This window comes from Tenrec ecaudatus, chromosome 12 (assembly GCF_050624435.1).
Source record: "Tenrec ecaudatus isolate mTenEca1 chromosome 12, mTenEca1.hap1, whole genome shotgun sequence".
NCBI lineage: Eukaryota > Metazoa > Chordata > Mammalia > Afrosoricida > Tenrecidae > Tenrec > Tenrec ecaudatus.
The window spans coordinates 126091217-126113743 of NC_134541.1; the positions used below are offsets into that span (position 1 = coordinate 126091217).

Below are 22527 nucleotides of genomic sequence, written 5' to 3' on the forward strand. Positions count from 1 at the left end.
GGAGCGTCACGCGGGCAGCGGAAGCGCAGCGGAAGGCGGGCGCTCCCGGGCTCGAGTGAAAGTGGGGCCCCGCGAAAGGGGGTAGCGCGAAGAATTTCAGTTCCCGCCCAGCGGGCTCCCGGCAACCACAGTTGCGTCGGTAGTCGCCGGGGCCCTACGCCCCGCCCCCAGCGGGTCATCAGACTGTACCACTCTGCCACTCGGGGGTGGAGGAAACCCGTAGGCCAGCCCTGCAGCGAGAACGACACGTCTTCATAGGTGGCGAAGACTAGCGACATGGCGACGGTCGAGATTCTTGGTGAACACGCTTCTCGGCGGCGGGTCGTGCCGTTGGTAGTCCTCGGGGCGCGGCGGGAGCAGGCCCGCCTCCCCCTCCCTCCGTCCTGATTTGGTACGTCCCATTGCCGTACGTAGGCGGGGGAGGCGTACATAAGCCTCGGCGCAGGAGGCGGGGCCGCTCAGTCCTCGCGGCGTCGGTGCTTTGCGGAGTTGGAACCTTGTTGCTTGTCGGCTTGTGCGCGCGTGCGCGGACATGGCCTCAAACGGTGAGCGAGGGCGCGAGGCGGCTGCTGCGCGCCCACCCCCGGCCGCGGCTCTCTCCCCGCCGGGCGTGCGTTTTTCGGGGCTCTCGGGGCGGGCGGCGATTGCGTGCGGGGCCGCTTCCTCGTACTCCCGGGGCGGGAAGCCGCGGAGAAAGGTGGGAGGGGGAGGCCGATGGCGCCATTTTGTTTCACTTCTTTGAGGCTCCGCCAGCCGGGAGCGGGTGGAGGCCCTCTTTACCACAAGTGGGAGCGGGGAGGCCACGGGGAGCGTTTCGTGGTGGCTGGAAGCGTGAGCTCCGCGTGGAAAGCACTCGCCGCCGTCTGTCCCCGCCCCCCCTTGTCTCAGCCCCGCGCCCTGGCCCGCTTTGTCGCAGTGCTGCATCCGGGCACTCGGTTCGCGCACGCGCCCTGCTGGCTCCTCCCTCGGGCGGCGCGCGCCCTCCAGCCACCGCGTGCGAGCCCGGCTTTTTGTAGCGAGCTCGGCGCCCGCGTCCGGTGTGCGCCTCCCTCCGGGCGGGGGGGGATCCCTGGGGAAGGGCGGGGCGGCTCCGTTCCCGCCCTGGCGGCCACGCGGCCGGGGGGGTGGGGGCTCAGGATGGGGCCCGCGCGCCCGCTTAACCGCCCGGCGGGGGGCCCTGCAGGAGGCGGGCCAACGGACTTGGTGACGGGGTGCGCCCCCCCCCCCGCCTTTTCCCGCCCAGATTGCGCCTTTGGGGGGGATGGAAACGGGCCGGCGGGGCGCGCGAGGCCGCACCCTCCCCCTTGGGCGCTCTCCTTGGGGAGATCCAGCCCGGGACGCCTTGGCTCTGGCGTTAAAGGACCTTCGGTTGCTATGTCGCCCCAGGGCGCCGAAGCCGCCGGGCGGACGAGGGAAGGAGCCACGTTAGCTCTGCGGGGCGAATACGTATTAAAGTGATGGCTGGCGCCCCCACTTGGGGTCAAGGGGCTTCCCTTCATTTGCTGGCCTGGCTTGGCGGTGGGTGGTCAATCTTTTAAGACGGGGCAGAGGTCGGGAAACGGCTCTAGAGCTCCCGGGATGCTGAGCCAAGCGGCTCTGACTCCCGTCTTGGTGGCAGGGTGGCCGTGGAGTGGCTTGGTTCCCCAAAGCGTGCTGCTGGAAATGAAACGATGGCCCAGCGGTCGGCAAACTTGAGATGGAGGAGCCCATTCTGCCCCTGGCAACAGTTCAAAAAAATACTCGAAAGCCATAAACACATTTTTTACAAGCAAATGAAATGGCCATTCTTTTTTGAATGGTAGCCTTTCACTTTTTTTTTTTTCATTTTCACTTTTGAGCCCCATCTCTTGACTGAAAAGGTCCCCTCGCAGCGGGGCAGCTGCAGTTGGCTGACCCCAGCCCCAGACCATTTCCTCTGGAAAATGGTCAGGCATTGGCATTTACTGTGGCCGGCGGCTGCACTCCGTCTCCGGGAAGGGGGGTGTACTTCAGTCCCGTGCACAGCTTTGTTGGTTAATTTTCTTGGAGGGCCCCAGATGAAGGGATTTTCTCTGTTCTGAAAGTAATGTGATTTGTGCTTTTCTTTCGCAGACTATACCCAACAAGCAACCCAAAGGTGAGCCGTGTTTAATTCTGGATTTCAGGGTTTGCAAAGGCCTGGGTGACCAAGGTACCTTTTCCTCATCTGTGGTGTTTTTTCCCTGTCCAGCTACGGGGCCTATCCCACCCAACCCGGGCAGGGGTACTCCCAGCAGAGCAGTCAGCCCTACGGTCAGCAGAGCTATGGTGGCTACGGCCAGTCAGCGGACACGTCGGGCTATGGCCAGAGCAGCTATGGTTCTTCCTATGGACAGACACAGAGCAGTGAGTCCCTTCGTTCCAGGGGGCCCTCCTCTTGCTGAAATGTTGCTTTTTCTCGATCCTCTGAACCTTGAGATGTTGCAATTGTCTGTGTGTTGGTTTTCTTCCCATAAGCAGGCTTTACTATGTGAAACCTGGCTCCTTAGTTTCACACCAATACTTGTTAACTTGGGATGGTTTCCTTTTGACTTTATACATTTTACTTGTGCTGTTTCCCCATTCTCCTTCTCGACATGAAAGTGCAAAGTGGGGAAGGTACTCCCTAAAAGGAAAACCAGTTTCGGGGGCTGACCAAAGGTTTGCTTAGGTGTGTCAAGTCAGGCTATGCACCATGCCGTGATAGGTAGGTGGGCTGTCTGTGTTGCATACACACTAGCATATTAAGATGCCTGTCAGAAATAGGCTTCTCTTGGGCTACAGTGTTAAGTGGTCCTGGGACTGAATTTGTAATGGTTGGGGGAAACTACCCTAAATTTTAACAAGAGTTGATAACGAGTTGGAGCATTAGCCTTCAGGTGAAAGAATGGGTAAGTTTAAAACTTAGTGACAAGTACGCTAGCAGCATCTGAGAAAGTCCACTTTTCAAGTGTGGGTGAGCATCCCCTAGGTAGTCATGGTTACCTGGAGCTGCTACAACAAATCCCAGAAGTGAGTGGCTTTCACAAATTTTGTTTTCTCCCAGTTTTTTGGGGGCTTAGAGTTTTGTCTGCTGGGCCCTGGCCTAGGAGAGTGAGGGGTGTCTTGTTTCTTTGCCATCATGTGACTTGTCGCTTTCCTGTTTCTACTAACTCACCTTTTTGATTCCCTAGTCTGCTCTTGGTATCCCCAAAGAGGTTGATGTAAGACACTACACTCTGCCTCAGTATAACAAAACCTATTGAACAATAGGCTTGTATATGTCTTGGGGGTAGGGTTTATAATATACTGTTTTGGCTGGGGTGGGCACCCCTGTTCAGGTCCTATTGTGTGTGGTGTGCTTGCCAGTTTTCAATTGTTTTTCTCGAACTCTTGGAAGCCACTGTCTGCTTCACTCCATTTTTCATCTGCGAGCTTTTGCATTCCCCGCCCCTTTCTCCCGTGGCAGGTTACAGCACCCAGTCAGCCCCCCAGGGCTACGGCTCATCTGGAGGCTACGGCAGTAGCAGCCAGAGTCCACAATCATCGTACGGGCAGCAGTCTTCCTACCCTGGCTATGGCCAGCAGCCAGCTCCCAGCAGCACCTCGGGAAGGTAAATGGGGAGAATGTGAAGGGGAGGATGAGGGATTGGGTATTGGGAATGCTTGCATCTAGGAAATACTGACCAGGACGGGAAATGCTGGGCCTGCTTTGGTGACTCTTTGCCTCTCCTCCAGCTATGGCAGCAGTTCGCAGAGCAGCAGCTACGGGCAGCCCCAGAGTGGCGGCTATGGCCAGCAGTCAGGGTACGGTGGGCAGCAGCAAGGCTATGGGCAGCAGCAAAGCTCCTACAACCCCCCTCAGGGCTACGGGCAGCAGAACCAGTACAACAGTAACAGCGGCGGAGGAGGAGGTGGAGGTGAGAAGGCAGTATCTTCAGCTCTCTGTTTTGTGTTGTCTCTCCCCCCCATTTTATGTCTTGTTGCTCAGCTTTGAAAAGCACCCCTAAATGTGATCGACATATAACAACCCCCCCAGTTGGAGGGGGGGGGAGGAAATGAACAACAGAAAAGTGGGTGAAGGGAAATTGCAATTGGTGTAAGACATGAGAAAAATTATCAATTACCAGGGTTCGTGAAGAGGGAGGGGGAGTGTCAGGGTGGGGGTGGGGTGGGGGATGAGCTGATACCAAGGGCTCAAGTAGAAGGAAAGGTTTTGAGAATGATGATGGCAACAAATGTACCAATGTGCTGGACACGATGGATGGATGTATGGGTGGTGATCGAGCCCTCCTCAAAATGATTTTTAAAGTTCCTAAACCCCCATCTTCGTTCCTTACACCCTGCCTTTCTTTCTTGCCAGGTAACTACGGCCAAGATCAGTCCTCCATGAGCGGCGGCGGCTATGGCAACCAGGACCAGGGCGGCTATGGAGGCCAGGACCGGGGCGGCCGGGGCCGTGGTGGCGGCGGAGGCGGCGGTGGTTACAACCGCAGCAGTGGCGGCTATGAGCCCAGAGGTCGTGGTGGCGGCCGTGGCAGCAGAGGTGGCATGGGGTAGGTGTCTCAGGAGCAGGGAGTGCCTTCACTGGGCGTGTGGCGGGTGCATGCATCTCCCCAAGCCCAGTCCCTAGTGCATGGCTGGTTTTCTCGTCCTCCGGGACCTGTGAGGGCTTGGATTTGGGCCATGGCCTGGGACCCCCCCACCCCACCTGTTTTATTGCTTTTTATTTTTGTGAGAATGTGGGAGCCTGGACTTCATGCTTGTGGATATTTTGAGTTTTAATCTCTTATTTCAGAAAAGAACCAACAAAAAATGCTAGGTGTGTATGGATTTGAGCCATTTACATCATGTCCTAGGCAAGAGACAAGGGACTAAAGGCTTTCCCCTCCTGTAAGGGAGACCGACAACCCCTGTCTGGGGAAGTAGGGGGTTTTCCTACTGTTCGTCCCAGGTGTTTGCTAAGGGAGTTTGGTCTTGGTTAACCTGCCTTCAGCCTCTAGCAATGAACCGTTAGTCCTCTGTACTCAGTCATTTTCATCCATGAGCTTGATTTGCACTAATCAGAGTGAAGTAATGATTTTGTGTGTGCCTTGGGTCATGGGATTTATGTGACTGACGTGTGCAAGCCTTTGGACACAACATGTTTGACGGTGGCCTCCCACCTATCAGCTCCACTGCCCCCGCCCCGGCTACTTACCCGAGCACCAACTCATTCCACTGGAACTTTCTGCCCCTCCCACCAATTGAGTGGGAGTTTGAGCAATGGTCAGATCTGTAGGTCTGAAGGATTGTCTTCCCCTGAGCAGGGGGGAATGGTCAAGGTGTCACTCCTTTGGGGGCTGGGGTGGGGTAGGGTGGGGCTTTTTCTTTTGTTTGAAATGGAGTGTTTGCATCTGGTAAGTATTCAGAGGTGGGCGGGGGCAAGCTCCTAACATTGTACCCCAAATGAGGAGAATCTGTTGTGCGGGTGTTTAATGCAAAACTTGAAAAAGAAAAACCAACTGTTATGTGACTGTTAACTTGCTCTGCATTTTATGTGCCACAGGTGTGAAAGGTGACATTGCAAAATACGGCTCTTCTCACAGTGTAGCGGGGCGGGGCCAGGCAGCTCAGCTAGGATAGGGCTTAGTGAGCTTGGTCTTGCTTTAGGGGGAGTTGCCTTTGGTTTTGACTTTTTATGGAACGGAGTCGGGTTTGCTTGCTGCTTTCAAAGCAAAACAAAAATCAAACCAACACAACACGAGAATGTGTTCAGGGCTGCCCCAGCCTGGTGTCGAAGTGTCTCCTGGGTTAAAAACGGGAGGTGTAGGGTTTTTAAAAACCAACTACTGTGTTTGTTCAACCACTCACGACAAGAGGAAAAAAAAAACAAAACATCTGCCACGTCGGAAGAACAGCCAAGGAAAATAGGTCAATTTTTCCCCAGAGGAAATAGACTTACAACCTTTTAAAAGCAAAACAACAAAAGAATCTTACAGTTGTGTCTTGAGAAACTTCACACGTGTGTGTGACATGCTCTAAGGTCAGACCAGGGGTGGTCAGGAAGGAATGTATGTTAGTAGCCACATGTATCTTTTTTTTTTCCCAAAACACCTACCCATGTTTGGGGGACAGTAAAATCAAAAAACAAAACAAAACACCCTCTTGTAGCCGTTGGAAGCTTCATGTTCTTTCTTCTAACTTGTCTTCTCCAGCGGAAGTGACCGTGGTGGCTTCAATAAATTTGGTGGTAAGTGACCAGAGTTTCCAAAATTCCCACCTCCTGGCAATGCTTTGTCTTATTGTTCTATTGCAGATGTCTTTAGTGTGTTAAGTGTCTAAAGATTTGGAAGTGGTCACAGTCACCTCCAGAAAAAAGGGGTGGTGGGGAAAGGTACTTCCCTGCCCCCTGAGACTAGACGCGGCCCGGCCTCGGGCCCCGCGGCGGCGTGACCGGGTTAGGAGGTGTTCAGTAGCCTCTGAACAGGGTGCTGCCACACCTGCCACTTGTTAGTGACCACTGGGAAACGAGCGGGGCGCTCAGGTGCGCTGTCCGAGGTGTGTGTGTGAGAGAGAGTGCGTGAGTAACCACCCCCAAACACTTGGACTCGGGGGAAGAATGAAGTCATGGCTGTACCCCGAGGACGGGGTGAAGTTGGTATATGTTTTAACTTGGATGGTGTCAATGCAATGCTCCATAAATGTACTTACGCTCCATGAACTGGGTTAATAGCAAGTAGCTCTGGGAAGGAAGGAAGGAAGGTGTGGACTACTCTCAGAAAGGTGGGGAGCATGTGTGGCTCATGGGAAATCCTGAGGTCTTACCGCAAACTGAATCCATGGGAAAATGGCAAGTTTGAGAAGTGTCCCAGTAAGCTGGAACTTTTCTGGTTTGGTTTAACACAAGGTTTGCTGATTTGTCTCAACATTCAAAGCCACAGAGGCTTGGGTTTGTGATTTTAGGTGTCCTTGCGTGTGGGTACAATGTTTACATATAGATTGGCGAATTCAGATAAACCATTGGTGTGAAAGGGTCTCTGGGGAAAAAAAAGACTACATTACAGAAATAAGATTTCTCGTCTGTTCTGATCTCTTGGGCCACGGTTTAAAACTAGTTCTTACGTATGTATGATCTTCATGTGGTTTGGGGAAATGTAACATGGTTTTAAGAGAATGGTTTCCAATGGTGAACTTAAACGTGATTCCACGAGGGATAAGACTCTTGGGCCATCATGAGTGTGGAGAAACTGGATGGCTGCAGAGCCGATTGCTGGTGCTGAGCCCATGACTCTCGGGGTTGAGAGAGGGCCGTGCTCTGCTAGGAGTTGGTTTGTTACCCTGCCCCGTGGTGCTGAGGACATTCCCAGCATGCTCTGGGGTGTGGAGTTGTCCCTATGGAACCTGCGTCTTCCCTGACCCTGCCTGGGACTTGGCATAGACAGGAAACACCCAGACCAGGCTTTGTGAGGCTGTGAGCACTTAACCTGATCCATTTTGAAGTTGATGTCGTTTTCTGATGTGATTTGATTTTGTTGCCGCCTCTGTCCACTTGTGTTAACTAATGAGATCCCTTTTCCTTGTTTGTTTTTTTTCTCTCCCCCCCATGTCACTGTAAAAGGCCCTCGGGACCAAGGCCCACGCCATGACTCAGGTGAGTCCACGCAGGATGGAACAGCAAGGCCTCGTGGGGCCCTGGCACAGTCCTTAAAACCGAAGTGGAGAGTGTAGACAGCTGTGGGGACACGTGGGGGAGACCCAGACGGGGCGTTGGAGATGTGCCTGCATCGAGCTGACGTCAGAGGCGTCAGTAATGGGCTCCTTGGTGTGGGGGCTCCAGGGAGCTGCACCCTGCCTAGGTGATGCTGATGGGACCATGCCGAACGGCTGCTACTCGGGCTGGAGTCGTGTGAACAGCAGAGGGGCTACTACCTGAATGCTCAGTTTTGATTATGGGTGCATAGGTTTTGATAGGAAACTGTTTTTGTTTTTACAATGGAGTCTGACACTGGAAGTTTGACACATTCGGTCTACTTGTTACTATTGAAGTTTGGCCTCCAAGTTGATGGGGCCTCCCTTAACCTTTCCAGAACACTGGCCCAGTGTCCCCCGGCAGTGAAGATAGTCCAGGTGGCTTCTGCAGCACCCTAGGTCCTCGCAGGGCACTCGGTCCACCCACTCTGGGAAACATTGATCTCAATCATTCGGAGATTAATTTTGGTTGGAAACTTAGTATCTTAAAGGTGGTCACGATTAGGAATCACTGTCTTCTTGTTTGTTGATCTTGTTTCTTTCCTCTTGCCCCCTTGCCCCGTTTGCTGTGGTGGCTGTGAGCAGAACAGGATAACTCCGACAACAACACCATCTTTGTGCAAGGTCTGGGCGAGAACGTGACCATCGAGTCCGTGGCGGACTACTTTAAGCAGATCGGTATCATCAAGGTACCAGGGGTGTTGAGGGGGGAGCACAGACTCAGGGAGAACAAACTGTCTAAATGAGGGCCGATTCGATGTGTTGAAGAATACCGATGCCTCTGTTTTTGTACAAACATCCTGTCAACACAGGAAGGTGTCCTCAGGAAGTGTGTCAGTCCTGGCTTGTCTCTTGAGACTGGAAGTGAGGGACTGTTGGCACCCAGTTGAGCGGGCAAGGTGCTGAGACTAGGACCGTCATTGAGACCAGACGAGCTGAAGTCGGGAGGGTGGGGGTGGGGGTACTGCTGTGTCCTTGAAAGTGAATGGAAGCCCATTGACCCCTTCCCCTCCTCCAGACAAACAAGAAGACTGGGCAGCCTATGATCAACCTGTACACAGACAGGGAGACAGGCAAGCTGAAGGGCGAGGCCACCGTCTCCTTTGATGACCCACCGTCGGCTAAAGCTGCTATCGACTGGTTTGACGGTATGGCTGTGGCTTGTGAAAGGGGTGTGTTCATTGGCAGGCTGGCTGCTGGAACCCACTGTTTGCTCTGAGGGAGAAACGGGGTGGGCTGCTCCAGCACAGCTGGTTCAGCCTCGGAAACTTCCAAGGCTTGACAGGTGGGTTCTGGCTGGCGGGAGGAGGGGAGGGGGCAGTGCCAGTCCTAGTCCTTGTGCCTGCTGTCTGTCTCATAGCTAATTCTCTAGGGAAGGTAGAGTCTTCTTGCACTCTAGTTGTACCAAATGTGGTTTTGAAAGCCTCTGCTTGTGAGTAAACGATTCTCACTTTATTCATTTCTGTAGGTAAAGAGTTCTCGGGGAATCCCATCAAGGTCTCCTTTGCAACGCGGCGAGCAGACTTCACTCGGGGGGGCGGCAATGGTCGTGGAGGCCGAGGACGGGGAGGTGAGGAGCTGTCTGGGGGTATTTCCTGGTGTTGGGTGAGGGGGATGGTGGTGTAAGGGCTTTCCTGGGGCGTGCATGGAGAACAGGCTCGTGTGTTGTGCAGGTCCCATGGGCCGTGGAGGCTACGGAGGTGGTGGTAGCGGTGGCGGCGGCCGAGGAGGATTCCCCAGTGGAGGAGGAGGGGGTGGAGGACAGCAGCGAGCTGGAGACTGGAAATGCCCTAACCCGTGAGTGAAGAGCCCGTGTCACCTCAGTTTGTTGCTTCTCTGATCAGTTATGTGTGCCGTCTGTCGTTGTGGCAGAATTCTGTGTGCTTCACCATGTCCAGGCCCCGGTCCTGGCCGACCTGACAGCTGTGAGCCCATTGTGTCAGTCCATCCCATCGAGGTTCCTCCTATTTGCTATCCCTTCACCAAACACGAGGTCCCCCTCCAGGGCTGGGGTCTTCTAACGTGTCAGAGCACGTGAGCCGAAGCCTCCTCCCCTCCAAGGAGCGTCTTGGCTGTGCTGCCGTGGAGACAGGTGGCTGCTCTTTTGGCTGCCACTAGGGTGGGAACGGCACCTGGGCTGCTTTTGTAACCAGGCCTCGTGGAAGCAAGCCCGGGTCGTCTTTCCATGTCTTGTCTGTCTGCACTGGTGGGGTTTTGGGGACTACACCATCTGTCAGGTCACTATGGTCCTTAATCTGCCCCCCTCTCCCCCCCCCCCCCCCCCCCCCCCCCCCCCCCCCGCTTTCCCTCAGCACATGTGAGAACATGAACTTCTCCTGGAGGAACGAGTGCAACCAGTGTAAGGCCCCGAAACCAGACGGCCCAGGAGGGGGACCTGGTGGCTCGCACATGGGTAAGAGGCGAAGCTGCTAACGGGGGTCAGAGCTCGAGGGGATGCTGGAAGGATTGGTCAGGGAGGCAGGATTTGGGGAGATGATCAGTTTCTTTTGTCTTAGGGGGCAACTACGGAGATGACCGTCGAGGTGGCAGAGGCGGCTACGATCGGGGCGGCTACCGAGGCCGAGGCGGGGACCGAGGGGGCTTCAGAGGGGGCCGGGGTGGTGGGGACAGAGGTGGATTTGGCCCTGGCAAGATGGACTCCAGGTGAGTGCAGGGCGGGGTTGGGGCTGGTCCACCACTGGGATGGTTTTTTGTTTTATTTTGAGGGTTCTATTGGACTGGAACTAGAGAACTGGTTGGGGAGGGGTGGTGGGGGACATGGCAGCAAGAAAAATTACTTTCAGGGTATTCTGCAGGCCCTGCTGGCTGTTGGAGAGGGTAGGTGGGTGTGTGGGGAGGGGCGGACTCAGGGTAAATGGGGGGGAAGGGCCGAGGGAGCAGCTAGGAAGGCAAACCTGTGACTTCTGTCCTTGCAGGGGGGACCACAGGCAGGACCGCAGGGAGAGGCCGTATTAACCTGGCTCCTGGATTCTGGAACAGCTGTCCTGCACCCCCCACCGCCCCTTGTTTTTGTAACCTCCCCCTCGGGTTTTTGTGTTGGACTCGGTAATTGTAACATACCTCTGGTTCCCATTAAAACCATCGTTTTAGTTACATGGTGTCCTACCCCTCCTCCCTCCCCAGCACTTGTGGGAGCTTGAGGTCAACTGGGTCAGGAATGTGGGTGGTTCTCCAGATGAGCCTAGCTGGCAGGGCAGGAACAGGGAACTTTGGGGGGAATTGTGGGATATTGGGCCCAGGGAGGAGAGGCTCCTGGCAGGAGAATGGCATCCATGAAGCACACCTCTGCCTGACGGTGCTGCTGCACAGCCTCTGGGACGGCGGCTCTGTCTCCAACATGATGTACGGGCTGGTTTTGACAGGTGTGCCAGAGTGGGGGGGTCTTAGGTTTGGCTCAAGGCAGTGTGGAGTGGAGTACACAGCCAGTCGGGAATGGCGGGGCTTTTGTGTAGACTTCAGCCCTGGGTACTGGGAGATTCCTGAAATGGGATGAACAAGAGTGGATTCTGTCTCAGTGAAGGTTGGGGGCTGAGAACTCGTTGGCATTTCTGTTCTAGGACCATCCTCTGAGGGGACCTGACACCCCTATTACAAACCTGTGTATCAGGAGGGGTTACCTTGGGCTGAGATTTAGGTAGTTATGGAAACAGGAGGGGGGTACACGTGTGTTTGGTACAGGGAGCCACTTAGCCTCCCATCTAGAACACTGTTCTCAAACGTACCCTGACATGAACTTTGTACCGGAATGCAGGGTGGAGTGCTGATGTCTGCCTTGGTACCCCTCTAGATTACACAGGTCCTCAAATTTTTAAAATGGCAAGTTCACTGTCCCTCAGACCAGTTGGAGTGCCGGACTATAGTTAAAAAAACATTGCAATGTACACTACATATTTGAAGTAAAACAAAATGGGGCAAAAACACCTGGCGGGCAGCATAAATGTCCTTGGGCCTCATGTGGCCACAGCAGGCTGTTCGCTGCAAACTAGGCAGTTGGAAAGCAGGAGTTTAAGGGGAGAAAGGCGGGGGTGGCTTTCCCTGCCCTGTAGGGTTGCTTTAAGAATTGATGTCAGTGAGCTTGTCGAGAGGGCTTGTTCCAGTGTGTGGCATTCCCCCGCTTCCCATGGGGACAGGATTCCCCCCTTGACACAGGGATCCAGAGGACTTGGGTTTGGTATGGTGAAGGCTGACTAAGCTTAGGCCTCTGTCATGGGACTGGCTAATGAGTGCCAGCCGCTCGGCATCAGCCAGATGCCAGGGCTCGGCTTTGTGTCCAAATGCATGAGTTGCATGTCAACTTCCATAGGAATCTTGGCTCCATCAGGGAGGCTGTAGCCAAGAACCCATCTGGAGCACAACTTGGAGGGGGCTACCTGGGGCCCCTCCTTGGGAAAGAGCTTACCTTCATCCTCAGCCCTGGTTGGAGGCAGGGAGCGTGAGGCTGTTGGCAGGACAGCAGCTTTCTCCAGGGTGAGGAGTGGGTGGCGGGCCTCCCACCAGGGCTGCCCTCAAGCTCGGGCACATGACTAGGCCAGCGGTTCTCAACCTGGGGGTCGTGACGCCTTTGAGGGGGTCAAAAGGCCCTTTCATGGGGATCGACCAATTCATAAGTTACTGTGATGAAATAGCAAGAAAAGTAATTTGTGTGGTTGGGAGGGTGGAGGCCTTAGGAAGGTGGAGAACTGCTGCTCTAGGCCTCCCTCTTGTGGACAGGCTGCCTCATCGGTTGTTGACCATCCTTGGGGGGAAGCCTGGGTCTTCATAAATCCATCTCCCGGCCAGTGTGTCCTTTGCTGCCCCTCTGCTTTACCAAGCATGAAGTCTTGGTCTCCGGGCCACCTGCCCAAAGTGCCTGAGACCGTCTCACTGCTCCCTGACCTGTAAGGAGCATTCTGGCAGTGCTTCAAGACCGTTGGCCAGTTCTCACTTCTCCAGCACGGATTCTTCTCTAGGACAGAGTAGAGTTCCCTGGAGCTGTAAATCTTACAGGGGCAGAAAGCCTCGCCTTTCTCCCACAGAGCAGCTGGTGGGTTTGAACCACAGACCTTGTGGTTAATTCAGTGCTATCTATCAGCGCTGCTTAGAGAAACAATCCTAGTAGGATTCCTTCTGCCCCGTGTGTTTGAGAGGACCTTATAGGTCCCTAAAGTTTCCAAGTTCATTTCAATTCTTTATTTTTTTAGCCAATTAGATCTGAGGGGTAAAGGATTTGGAGGGTTTTTTCCTCTCCTTTTTAAGGCTGTGAGCCTTCCCTCATTTTATTGATTTTATTACAGTTTTTAAAGAAGTGTGTTCTATGAAGTTGCACAGCCTACTGGAGGTTGTTGGTGACATCTTTCAAGTACTTGTTCTGGGCTGCTTGCTGTGTCCTAAGGGGACAAGCCGTGTCCTAATCCTGCTTTACAGGTGGGGATGGGGGTGGCGGAAGCACTTCCATTCTGACAGTTGGTGAGATTTTGAGTCTGTCCTCTAAGATTCAGACTTGGGCCCTGCTCCGGAGGGTCTAACACTTGCATCTTACAGAATACTGTCCTTTCCTTCAGGCCTGCAAGGGGGTGTGGTGTGTGTATGTGTGTGTGTGTGCAGCTGCCGCTCTGGAAGACCTGCACTGGTGTGTGTGGTGTGTTGTGTGCATGTGCGTGTCCAGCTGCCGCTCTGGCAGACCCGCTGTGCATGATCCTGTTCCCTAAGGCTCGCATATCCCTTCAGTCGTTTCTGTGCGGAGCTAGAGAAAGATCGTGATAAGCACTTCCATGAACAGAGGTGGGGCTCTGTCCCATGAGGTAATGCTGTGGGGTAATTGACCCTGTCACTGGTTTAGTTCTGGGAAGTGCCGCTGGAGGCCAGAGGAAGGCACGCCAACTGGTGTGCTGGGCCGGGTAAGGAGAAGGCAAGACACCCAGAGCTCAGCAAACAAGCTGCTTGGATGAAGGAAGTGGAGGTGTGAGCATGTGCTTGGGGGCAGGATTGTCTGCTGAGGAACTTGCGTAGGATCATGAAGGGCTGGCCTGGCAGGAGAACATAGATGACCTGCTTGTAAGAGTCCAGGCCCAGGAGTGATTGATCTTTCCAACCACAAAACCAATCTCCGTGTCATCGAGTCAATGCCGACACCTTAGTGGCCCTAGAGGAAGGTAGACCTGCCCTGTAAGTTCACCGACTACAGGAGTAGAAAGCCCGTCTCTCTCCCTCGGAGCCACTGATGGTTTCAAACTCCTGACCTTGAGGTTCACAGTCCAATGTGTAACCATACTATCACCAGTGCTCCTTAGAACAGAAAGTGCCTTCCCGCGAGAGCCGTCTGCACGGTGGGGATGGGGGTGAGCTGGCTACATGAACATGGGTTCATGTTCATTGTGGGCTTGCAGCATTGCAAATGGCACACAGCCACCCTTCCCTACACCCTGCATTCTGAAGACAAAATCTGGTGTCCTTTTGATGTCTGCCTGCTGGCCTCTCTGCAGACCCTCTGCCTCCATTGAAGGCTGGGCTCCTTGCTCCCAGCAGGGAGTTGAGAGCAAAAAGCTGTCTTGCTCTTAACCACTCTGCTCTGAGTCAGTTCCAAGTCTGTAACTAGCCTCTTTCTAAAGGCCTTGAGAATCCGCCCTCTGCTTGCAGGCTCTGCCTGTCTTCCTAGAATGGAGCTGTAGGGCTGTCTTAAGGGGGTACAGTGGAGGAGACACCAAATGGTGAACGAGGTAGAAATATTTCAGGGTGACTGAGACACCATGACCTGGGGGGCCAGATCCCAAGATGGGGGAGGCTCTGCTGCCTCAAGACTTCCCAAGGGGTCTCCCCGCTGTAGCTTGCAGGCTGGAAAGTAGGAAACACACAAGGGCCAGGGTTTTTCCATATATTGTGTCTACAGACTCAGCGATCTGGAATGGCCAGGGGTGGGGGTGGGGGAGTGCTCCTGGGGAAGACAGACATCTCAGCTCTGCTCCAGTTCCTCGACCAGGTAGGGCTGGGTGTCCCTCAGGGCCTGGAGGAGCCGGTCCTTGCAGGTCAGGTTCCAGGCAGGAGCAAAGCTGAAAAGCTTCCTCATCTTGGCGGGATTGGTGGTCTCGGCCAGCACCGCCTCGTACTGCTCCTCCGTCAGCGCGTGGGCGTACAGGGCATCCAGCACTGGGCCCACGGCCGTGACCCGCGAGATGAGGGCTGCCCGGTGCCGATCCACAAAGTGCGGGCCTGGGGGGCCAGGGAGGAGAGCGCGCGCATGAGCTCGCCCGCCCCGCAGGGGCCACCTGGGCTGCGCTTTTGGCCCCAGTCCCTTCTAGGTGGGCAGCCTAAGGGGAATCCCGCCAGGCCCCCAGGTCGAACTCCCCCCCCCGCCCGGCTGGAGAGGGAGGGAGGGAGGGAGGAGTGGGGGTGTGGCGGCCTCACCTGCCTGGGCTGTCACCTGCCTGGAGGCAAGACACGCTGGGCCAGCTGGCTGGGCTCCAGGTCCTGCAAGTAAGAGCGAAGTGTCCCTTTGCCCCTTCTAGTATCTCCTCCCGCCTCGAGGTCCCGACGCGGGGGTGGGTGGGTGGGAATGCCAAGGTCAGAGGCAAGGGAGAGGAACCTTCCTTGCTAGCAGAAGGAGCCCAGTTTTCTTTTGTTTTTTGTTTTTACAGACAGTAGGAGGAACTGAAATCGAAAAGGGGAAAACGTTTGGGGCGGGCGGGTGACGGGGTTGGTCCCAGGGGTCCAGCCGCCCCTAGGGGCCCGGGGGACACTCACCCCGGCGCAGGGTCCGCTGCAGCCGCTCGGCCGTCTGCTGCATGCCCATGTCGCGCAGCACGGTGTCCGTGAGCCGGGCGGCGGGCTCCTCCAGGTAGAAGCAGACCAGCTTGTCGGTGAGGTCGAGCGCGTCCATGGACTGCAGGGTGCCCCGCGGGAGGCGCCCGCTGCCTTCGGGCAGCTGCACCCAGAGCAGCTTCTGCTTGAACTTCTTGAGCTCCTCCGGGGTCAGGTTCTCCAGCGCCTCCAGGATGGCTTCCCGGACGTCCCCCATGGCGCCGGGGTCCGCCACCGCCGAGGCTCAACCGAGCTGCCCCCACGCCGCGCCGCCCAGGAAGTTTGCCAGGGTGGGGCCCGGGACTCCCCGCCCTCCGCACCGCACCCCACGCCGGCCTCCTTCCTGTCCAGACAGCTGCCAGAGGACAAAGGCACCCCCCGGCACCCCTCTGGTTCCTGCCATCGGGGGGCGCAAGGACCCCGTGCTCCAGCTGGGCCCAGGGAGCCCGGGACGGCTGCGGATGTCTCTGAGGGCCTGGGAAAACAAGGGACCAGAGTTCACCCCAAGGCTTCAAGTCCTGAAACTCTGGAACCCCGAACCCCCACGTTTCCCGAATCTCTGCATCCTCTCACCTGCCATCAACTCACACAACTGTCCCCGTGGTTTCTGAGGCGCTGGTAACTCTGTTTTTTACTTTATTAATCATTTTATTGGGGGATCTTACAGCTCTTATCACATCCATCCATTGTGTCAAGCACATTTGTACATTTGTTGCCATCATCATTCTCAAAACATTTGCTTTCTACTTGAGCCCTTGGTATCAGCTCATTTCCCCCACTTCCCCACTCTCCCTCCCTCATGAGCCCTTGATAATTTATAAATGTTCGTTTTTCATGTCTTACACCCACCACTGTCTTCCTTTCCCAGCACCGCCATTCCAAAAGAGACCTCTTCTGAACCCACTCACAGAACCCAGGGCCTCCCCAGCTCAGAAACCTCCTGGCCTGGCTTTTAAGACCCTGATCAACCTCAGCTGCCCCCTCCACCCTGTTGGTCTCTGACCCCATACACACCTGGCACCTGCTCTCTCTTGGTTGGTCCTCTTGTCCCTCCTGGTCATCGGGGATCATCTGCTTCTCAAGCTCCCTAGAACTCATTGAAGCCACTCTGTAGGATGTGACCCTCCCTCCCCTGCATTCTCTCTAAGCCCCACAGCATCCTCTTTGTAGTAGGCACGTTGTTAGGTGTCATCAGGCCCGTTGGTAACCCCACGCACAATGGAACCAAACCCGGTGGGTCCTGAGCCACCCCGGGGTCGGTCACGGCTCAAACTGTTGGGAGCCGTGGGGTTTCATTGGCTTGAGTTTTGGAAACAGGAGTCTCCGTTTACAACTGAGTAAACGGACTGGGAGGACTTGAAAGACTTGCCCCAAACCACACGCAAGCCTATTCTGACTCCGAGCAACTCTAATGGACAGCGTTGAACGGCCCATGTGGGTTTCTGAGGCTGCGCATCTTTCCGGGAGTAGAAAGCCCCGTGGTCAGCAACCCAACCCCATCACCCGGACACCACCAGGTCTCCTCCCAGGTCACCCGATGAGGGGGATTTAGCTTCTGAGCCTGTCCTTTGGGAAAACTTCCATGTCTCTGCTGGGAAAAATACATAATTCCTGGGTCATGGACTCAGGTGGCTCCTCTGAGGTCTCGATCTACTGAGAGCTTCGTGAGGGCAGAAGCCAGATCTCCACACCCTCTGGCCCACCCTCTCCAGCACAGACTTTCCACCTGTCTGGTCCAGAGAAGCCACAGCGAATGACAGAAGATTGACGGAAGTCGTTCAGAACCTAGAATCATAGCACCGCACTCTTTTTACAAGTTGTTGAATCTGAGATGCTTTGGTGTTTGACCTGTTAAACCAAATTCACTGCCATCGAGTCGATGCCGACGCATAACGACCTATACTGCTCTTGTGAGTTTCCCAGACTCACTCACTACGGGAGTAGAAAGCCCTGCCTTTCTCCTGTGGAGCGGCTGGTGGTTTCAAACTGCCAACCTTGTGGTTAGCAGCCCAATGTGTAACCACTATGCCACCGGGGCTCCTGATTCGATCAGTAGAATTAGGAAACAAAACTGAACCAAGACACATCTTCCTGATAAGGGGGTCCATCCGAACGAGGCCACCATTATTTCAACAGAAGCTTTGGGGTAACGGGAAATCACACCCATGGGTGTGAGGGCACCCCAGCTTCCCGGGTGAGAATATGTGTCAGGGAGGGTGTCTCTGTCCAAAGCTTTTCTCTGGGACTCAGATTGCCCCTAGCAGGTGCCCTACCCCATCCCACACTCCTACCCATGCACACATCCAGAGAGACTTGAGCCACCAGGCTGGGGTCTCCCCTTTGGCATCCTCCCAGGACAAGCACCAGCACTTTGCTGTGACACCACCAGGGTTCCTTAGGGGGCTGGACGCCTCACTGGTCGCTGGTGTCCAGCTGGAGCCCAGTGTTCTCCAGCGACGCCTTGTGGCCAGAGAACGTATTGCTGCCCAGTGAAGATGGCAATTCTGAACTTGAACCAGTAGAGAAGGGTACAAAGTATCGAAAGCATGCACTTTACTTTCAACAGATGTACTAAATGCCCAGACCCGGTGAGAGCTGATAACAACAACAACACAGCAACAATAACATTAGCTTCCAGGTTTCCCACCTTAGTTTCTGTTTTTTTTTTGTTTTGAGCACGTTTTATTTAATTTAGAAAAATAAAAAAATTATATTCCCAATATGAAAGGGTTGGTATTATGTACAGCTGACAGTTCAAAGGCTAGTGGTAAAGTAGACTTAGAACTATGGTAGCCATCACCCAAATGAGAAGGAAAGCAAGAAAACAAGAGGGAGGTGGTCGGGCTTTGACTTCGGCTTACACGCCCTATGTAAATTCAGATGATAAATAAAAGTCTTTACCACCTCAGGAGTTCACTTTAGTAAAGTGGTTCTCAACCTTCCTAATGCCACGACCCTTTCTTTAAAAAAATCATTTTATTGGAGGCTCGTACAACTCTTGTCACAATCCATCCATCCTTTGTGTCAAGCACATGTGTACATTTGTTGCCATCATTCTTAACATTTGCTTTCTACTTGAGCCCCTGGTATCAGCGTCTCATATTTTCTCCTCCCTCCCCTGCCCCCCCTCCCTCAAGAGCCCTTGATAGTTTATAAATTATTATTTTGTCATGTCTTGCACTGTCCGACATCTCCCTTCACCCACTTTTCTGTTGTCTGTCCCCCAGGGAGGGGTCATATGTAATTGGTACCCTCTTTCTTTCTTCCCCTTCCTCTCCTGGTATGGCTACTCTCATTATTGGTCCTGAGGGGTTCATCTGTCCTGGATTCTCTGTGTTTCCAGTTCCTATCTGTATCAGTGTATATGCTCTGGTCTAGCTGGATTTGTAAGGTAGAGCTGTGATCATGAGACCTGGGCAGGGGCCGGGGGGAGGAAGCATTAAAGAACTAGAGGAAAGCTGTATGTTTCAATGTTGCTACACTGCACCCTGACTGGCTCATCTCCTCCCGGCGGCCCTTCTATAAGGGATGTCCAGTTGCCTACAGATGGGCTTTGGGTCCCCACTCCACACTACTCCTTATTCACAATGATATGATTCTTTGCTCTTTGATGCCTGATCCCAGATCCCGTTGACACCTCGTGATCACACAGGCTGGAGTGCTTCTTCTATGTGGGCTTTGTTGCTTCTCAGCTAGATGGGAGCTTGTTTAGCTCTTTCATACAGTTCCTCATGTGGTGGTGACCCCCCCAACCATAAAATTATTTTCATTGCCACTTTATAACTGTCATTTTGCTACTGTTATGAATTAGATGACCCCTGTGTAAGGGTCATTCGACCCCCAAAGGGGTTGAGATCCACAGGTTGAGAACCCCTGCTCTTGAGCCATATTGGGCTTTGAAGTAAAATTGAAAATAAAAAGGGGGGGATTATCATTGATATAATTGTGATTTCAGTTGTTTGTAAAATGATATTTAAATTGCTTTGAGGAACAGGATTGACCCTTGTGCAAGGCGCTGAGCTAAGCTCTGAACATCTCAATTCTCCCAACAATGCCGTGATGTGTGTGTGTGTGTGTGTGTCTCCACTTTGCCGAGGAGAAAACGAGTCTTCAGGAATTCCTCCATCAGAGAGCTTCACAGATTTCATCCAATCTTGAGCCAAGGCCTAACAGTCTTCTTTACAGAAATGGAAAAGCCAATCTCCCAATAGATATAGACTGGCAGGAGGCCCCAATCGCTACAGCAGATTCTAAGAATAAAGTAAGAGGACTCACGTTTCCTGATCTCAAAGCAGCGAAAGTCACGCAAGCAGCATGTCACTGGTACAGCAATAGATGACACTCAGACCGACACTCTAGCAGAAAGCCTCGTCTTCCAAAGGGCCGGCCTTTTCGTTAGCGTCTCAACTCCTAACTACTACTCCTAGTTTCAGAATGCTGTAGGATTTATAAAATGCACCCAGAAGAGTCTGGAGTAGGGAGAAAAGCAGGAGATGAGGGGGTGTCAGACCCATGGAAGCGTGCTTGCTTCCTAGTTGGGTGACTGCCGGAAGTCACAGGCCATCTATGGGTCTGGATCCAGGAGCAATACTAAGCTCACCTTACCAGGCCATAAGACAGTCAGAGCTCTGGGAAGGGCAGTGACTTGCCCATGACACCCCTCTTGCCCACCACCGCCAGGGTGAAGGGGACAGAGATTGCCGGGTGGGGACCAGTAATCCCATCTCTCTCTGGGTGGAGTGCTTGGAGCTCTGACTTCTCGCGGGAGAGAACCACCAGGATTCACCTGGGGCTCACTCTGGCCTCTCGCTGCACCAGAGCCAGAGGGCTTGGCGGAGATAAGAGGCTTCCTTTTTAGGACACCCCCCGCCCATCTTTTGATTGCTGGGTCTTCAGGGTTATAGGCTGCCGGGACCTTGGCAAACCATGTCACTCCTCCTCCTCCTGGCCTCCCGTAAGCTAAGGGCAAAGATGGAGCTAGGCTGTAGAACAGGCCGGACACCTCGTAAGGAGCGCGTGGTTGTCATTAATGTCTCTGAGCCTTGGTGTCCATCTGCGAGTGGGGGTGATGCTACTGACCTCCCAAGACCACTAGGAGGGTTTGTTAGTTCGGAGTAGCTGTGATAGAACCAACGGCCAGTATGTGGTGACTACACCCTGTGAGCGGGACCCTGTTGTAAGAATTACCTGATTCGGTTAGCGTGATGCTCCAGCAGCCTTGATAATCCTTATGACACCCCTGTTTCACGGGTGAAAAAAATTGCCCAGAGCCACCCAGCAAGAAAATAGCCGCATGAGCCTTGTACTGGCAGTCACGGCGTCTTAAAGCCCCGGGTGCCTGGTGTTGATGGGACACATTCACAGCTTCCAACCGAAGGTCACCCGCTGGCCTGCTGACCACAAGGTCCGAAGCTGCTCTGTGACCAGGAGGAGGCTTCCCCTCCAGAAGAAAGGGCGACCGTCCCAGAAACGCACAAGGGCAGCTCTACCCGGGCCTGGGGGGTGGCCCGGAGCCGGGATTGACTTGAGGACAGCGAGGAGCTTCATGCAGGTTCTAGCAGGAATTTTTCTTACCTTCTTTGCCGTATATTCTTCGAAGATGCTGTCACCAAAGGGTTTAGGTGATTATTTTGGGGACAACCAGCCGAAGCTTCTAGTGTGGACTTTCAGGACCTGCTTTTGCCCTGGCCCTGATTTGGGGTGGTGGTGGTGGGGGTGGGTGATGTTCTGCTCTTTGTTTGCAGTTAGCCCATGACAGGGAGCATTTGCCTTCCACGGCACGCGTTGCTCTCTGGTTGCTCTCCCTTAGGAAGAGCTAGAGGCTCGTGCTCCGAGACACGTCCCAGAACTTGGTTATACGGTCAGCAACAGAGCCCCTCACCTGCTCCTACCCTAGACATGGTTTCTGGCTCGACCTTAGCCTCCGACCCACCACAGACCACGGCGTCCCTTCCACGGATCAGAGGCCAGCCCTGTCCCATCTGCAGAGAAGGATTGAGTTGACCGCTACCTCCCTTGTTCCCGACACCCTTCCTCATTGATGGCAAACCACCCGGGCTGAGAGGATTGACTAAAGCCTCCAGCCCCAGCTTGGCATTTCGCTTCTTTTACTGGGGCCTTTATTTTCCAGTTCCCGGTGCAGGACAGTGAACTTGCAAAGAAGGAAGAGACTCCGCAAAGGAGCCACCGGCTCTCCAGACAGACATGCCTAAGTGAGGGCCAGCCACACCGAAAGGCAAGGACCAACATTCCTTGCACATAATGGACTGGGGGTCCCTGATGGAGCCTCTCCCAACCACTGTCGGATCTGGTGTCCCCACAGAGAAGTCCTGCAGGAGCCACGAGAGTTTTCTCCTGACCCGTCACAGAGAAACTGGGGTTCTTACCACCTGGAGTTCTGGCAGCGTCCCCAGAGAAGGCACCTGAAGCTTGTGAGCTCAACGTCTCACAAGAGAATCACACAGAGCTATCACACACCCATTGTGCAAAGGCAAGAAGGAGAGACAAGCCAAGCCCATGCGCTTGGGGGATTTCAGAGCAAGGATGTGCCGATTCCAGGCTAAGCGGGTGCTTAGCCTTACGGCAGCTCCTGAGGGCACAAGGGACTCCTGCTTGGTCCCAGAAGTTCCAGGTCCTCACGGCCTCGGGTGCCCAGGCGAGGTTCCCTCAGGTCCCACTTCCTGCCATCCCGATGTGCAGGAGAATAGCAAGATCACACTGAAACGTTCGACGCAGGAGGTTAAACACAGCGTAAACCCAGAGGCACAGGACGAAAGCGGTTTCTCTTAATGCTTCCACGGAAGCTTCAAGGACACAGTCCGTTTCCGTCTCATTAAAGACAAGAACCTTTTTAAAAAATCATTTTATTGGGGGCTCGTACAATTCTTATCACAATCCATCCATCCATCCATTGTGTCAAGCACATGTGTACATTTGTGGCCATCATCATTCTCAAAACATTTGCCTTCTACTTGAGCCCTTAATATCTCCTGCTCATTTCCCCCCTCCCTCCTCACTCCCCCATCT

At 54.2% G+C, this 22527-nt stretch overlaps 2 protein-coding genes across 2 annotated transcripts; one reads left to right on the forward strand and one right to left on the reverse strand.

Annotated features, from left to right (window-relative positions):
* Positions 1 to 459: 459 nt before the first annotated feature.
* On the forward strand, positions 460 to 10821 carry FUS (FUS RNA binding protein). Its single transcript, XM_075564817.1, has 15 exons — positions 460 to 545; positions 2092 to 2116; positions 2210 to 2364; positions 3446 to 3590; positions 3715 to 3896; positions 4340 to 4532; positions 6174 to 6208; positions 7577 to 7609; positions 8293 to 8396; positions 8726 to 8855; positions 9176 to 9277; positions 9381 to 9504; positions 10020 to 10120; positions 10224 to 10371; positions 10644 to 10821. The coding sequence occupies exons 1-15, from the start codon at positions 533 to 535 to the stop codon at positions 10681 to 10683; spliced, it is 1530 nt and encodes a 509-aa protein (XP_075420932.1). The 5' UTR covers positions 460 to 532; the 3' UTR covers positions 10684 to 10821.
* A 3755-nt stretch (positions 10822 to 14576) lies between these two features.
* On the reverse strand, positions 14577 to 15749 carry LOC142423241 (apoptosis-associated speck-like protein containing a CARD). Its single transcript, XM_075528468.1, has 3 exons — positions 15445 to 15749; positions 15125 to 15171; positions 14577 to 14974 (listed from the first exon to the last, which is right to left on the reverse strand). Exons 1-3 carry the CDS (start codon positions 15716 to 15718, stop codon positions 14657 to 14659), a joined length of 639 nt encoding a protein of 212 aa, XP_075384583.1. The 5' UTR covers positions 15719 to 15749; the 3' UTR covers positions 14577 to 14656.
* Between the last annotated feature and the right edge of the window lie 6778 nt (positions 15750 to 22527).

Excerpts from the sequence above, each read along its gene's own strand:
- FUS (XM_075564817.1), top strand. Across the intron at positions 4,533-6,173 it reads GGCAGCAGAGGTGGCATGGG|CGGAAGTGACCGTGGTGGCT; the intron begins GTAGGTGTCTCA and ends TGTCTTCTCCAG. Across the intron at positions 8,856-9,175 it reads TGCTATCGACTGGTTTGACG|GTAAAGAGTTCTCGGGGAAT; the intron begins GTATGGCTGTGG and ends TCATTTCTGTAG.
- LOC142423241 (XM_075528468.1), bottom strand. The coding sequence starts at position 15,718 with ATGGGGGACGTCCGGGAAGCCATCCTGGAGGCGCTGGAGAACCTGACC. Across the intron at positions 15,172-15,444 it reads GCAGCGGACCCTGCGCCGGG|GACCTGGAGCCCAGCCAGCT; the intron begins GTGAGTGTCCCC and ends TCTTACTTGCAG. Across the intron at positions 14,975-15,124 it reads CGTGTCTTGCCTCCAGGCAG|CCCAGGTGGCCCCTGCGGGG; the intron begins GTGACAGCCCAG and ends CCAAAAGCGCAG.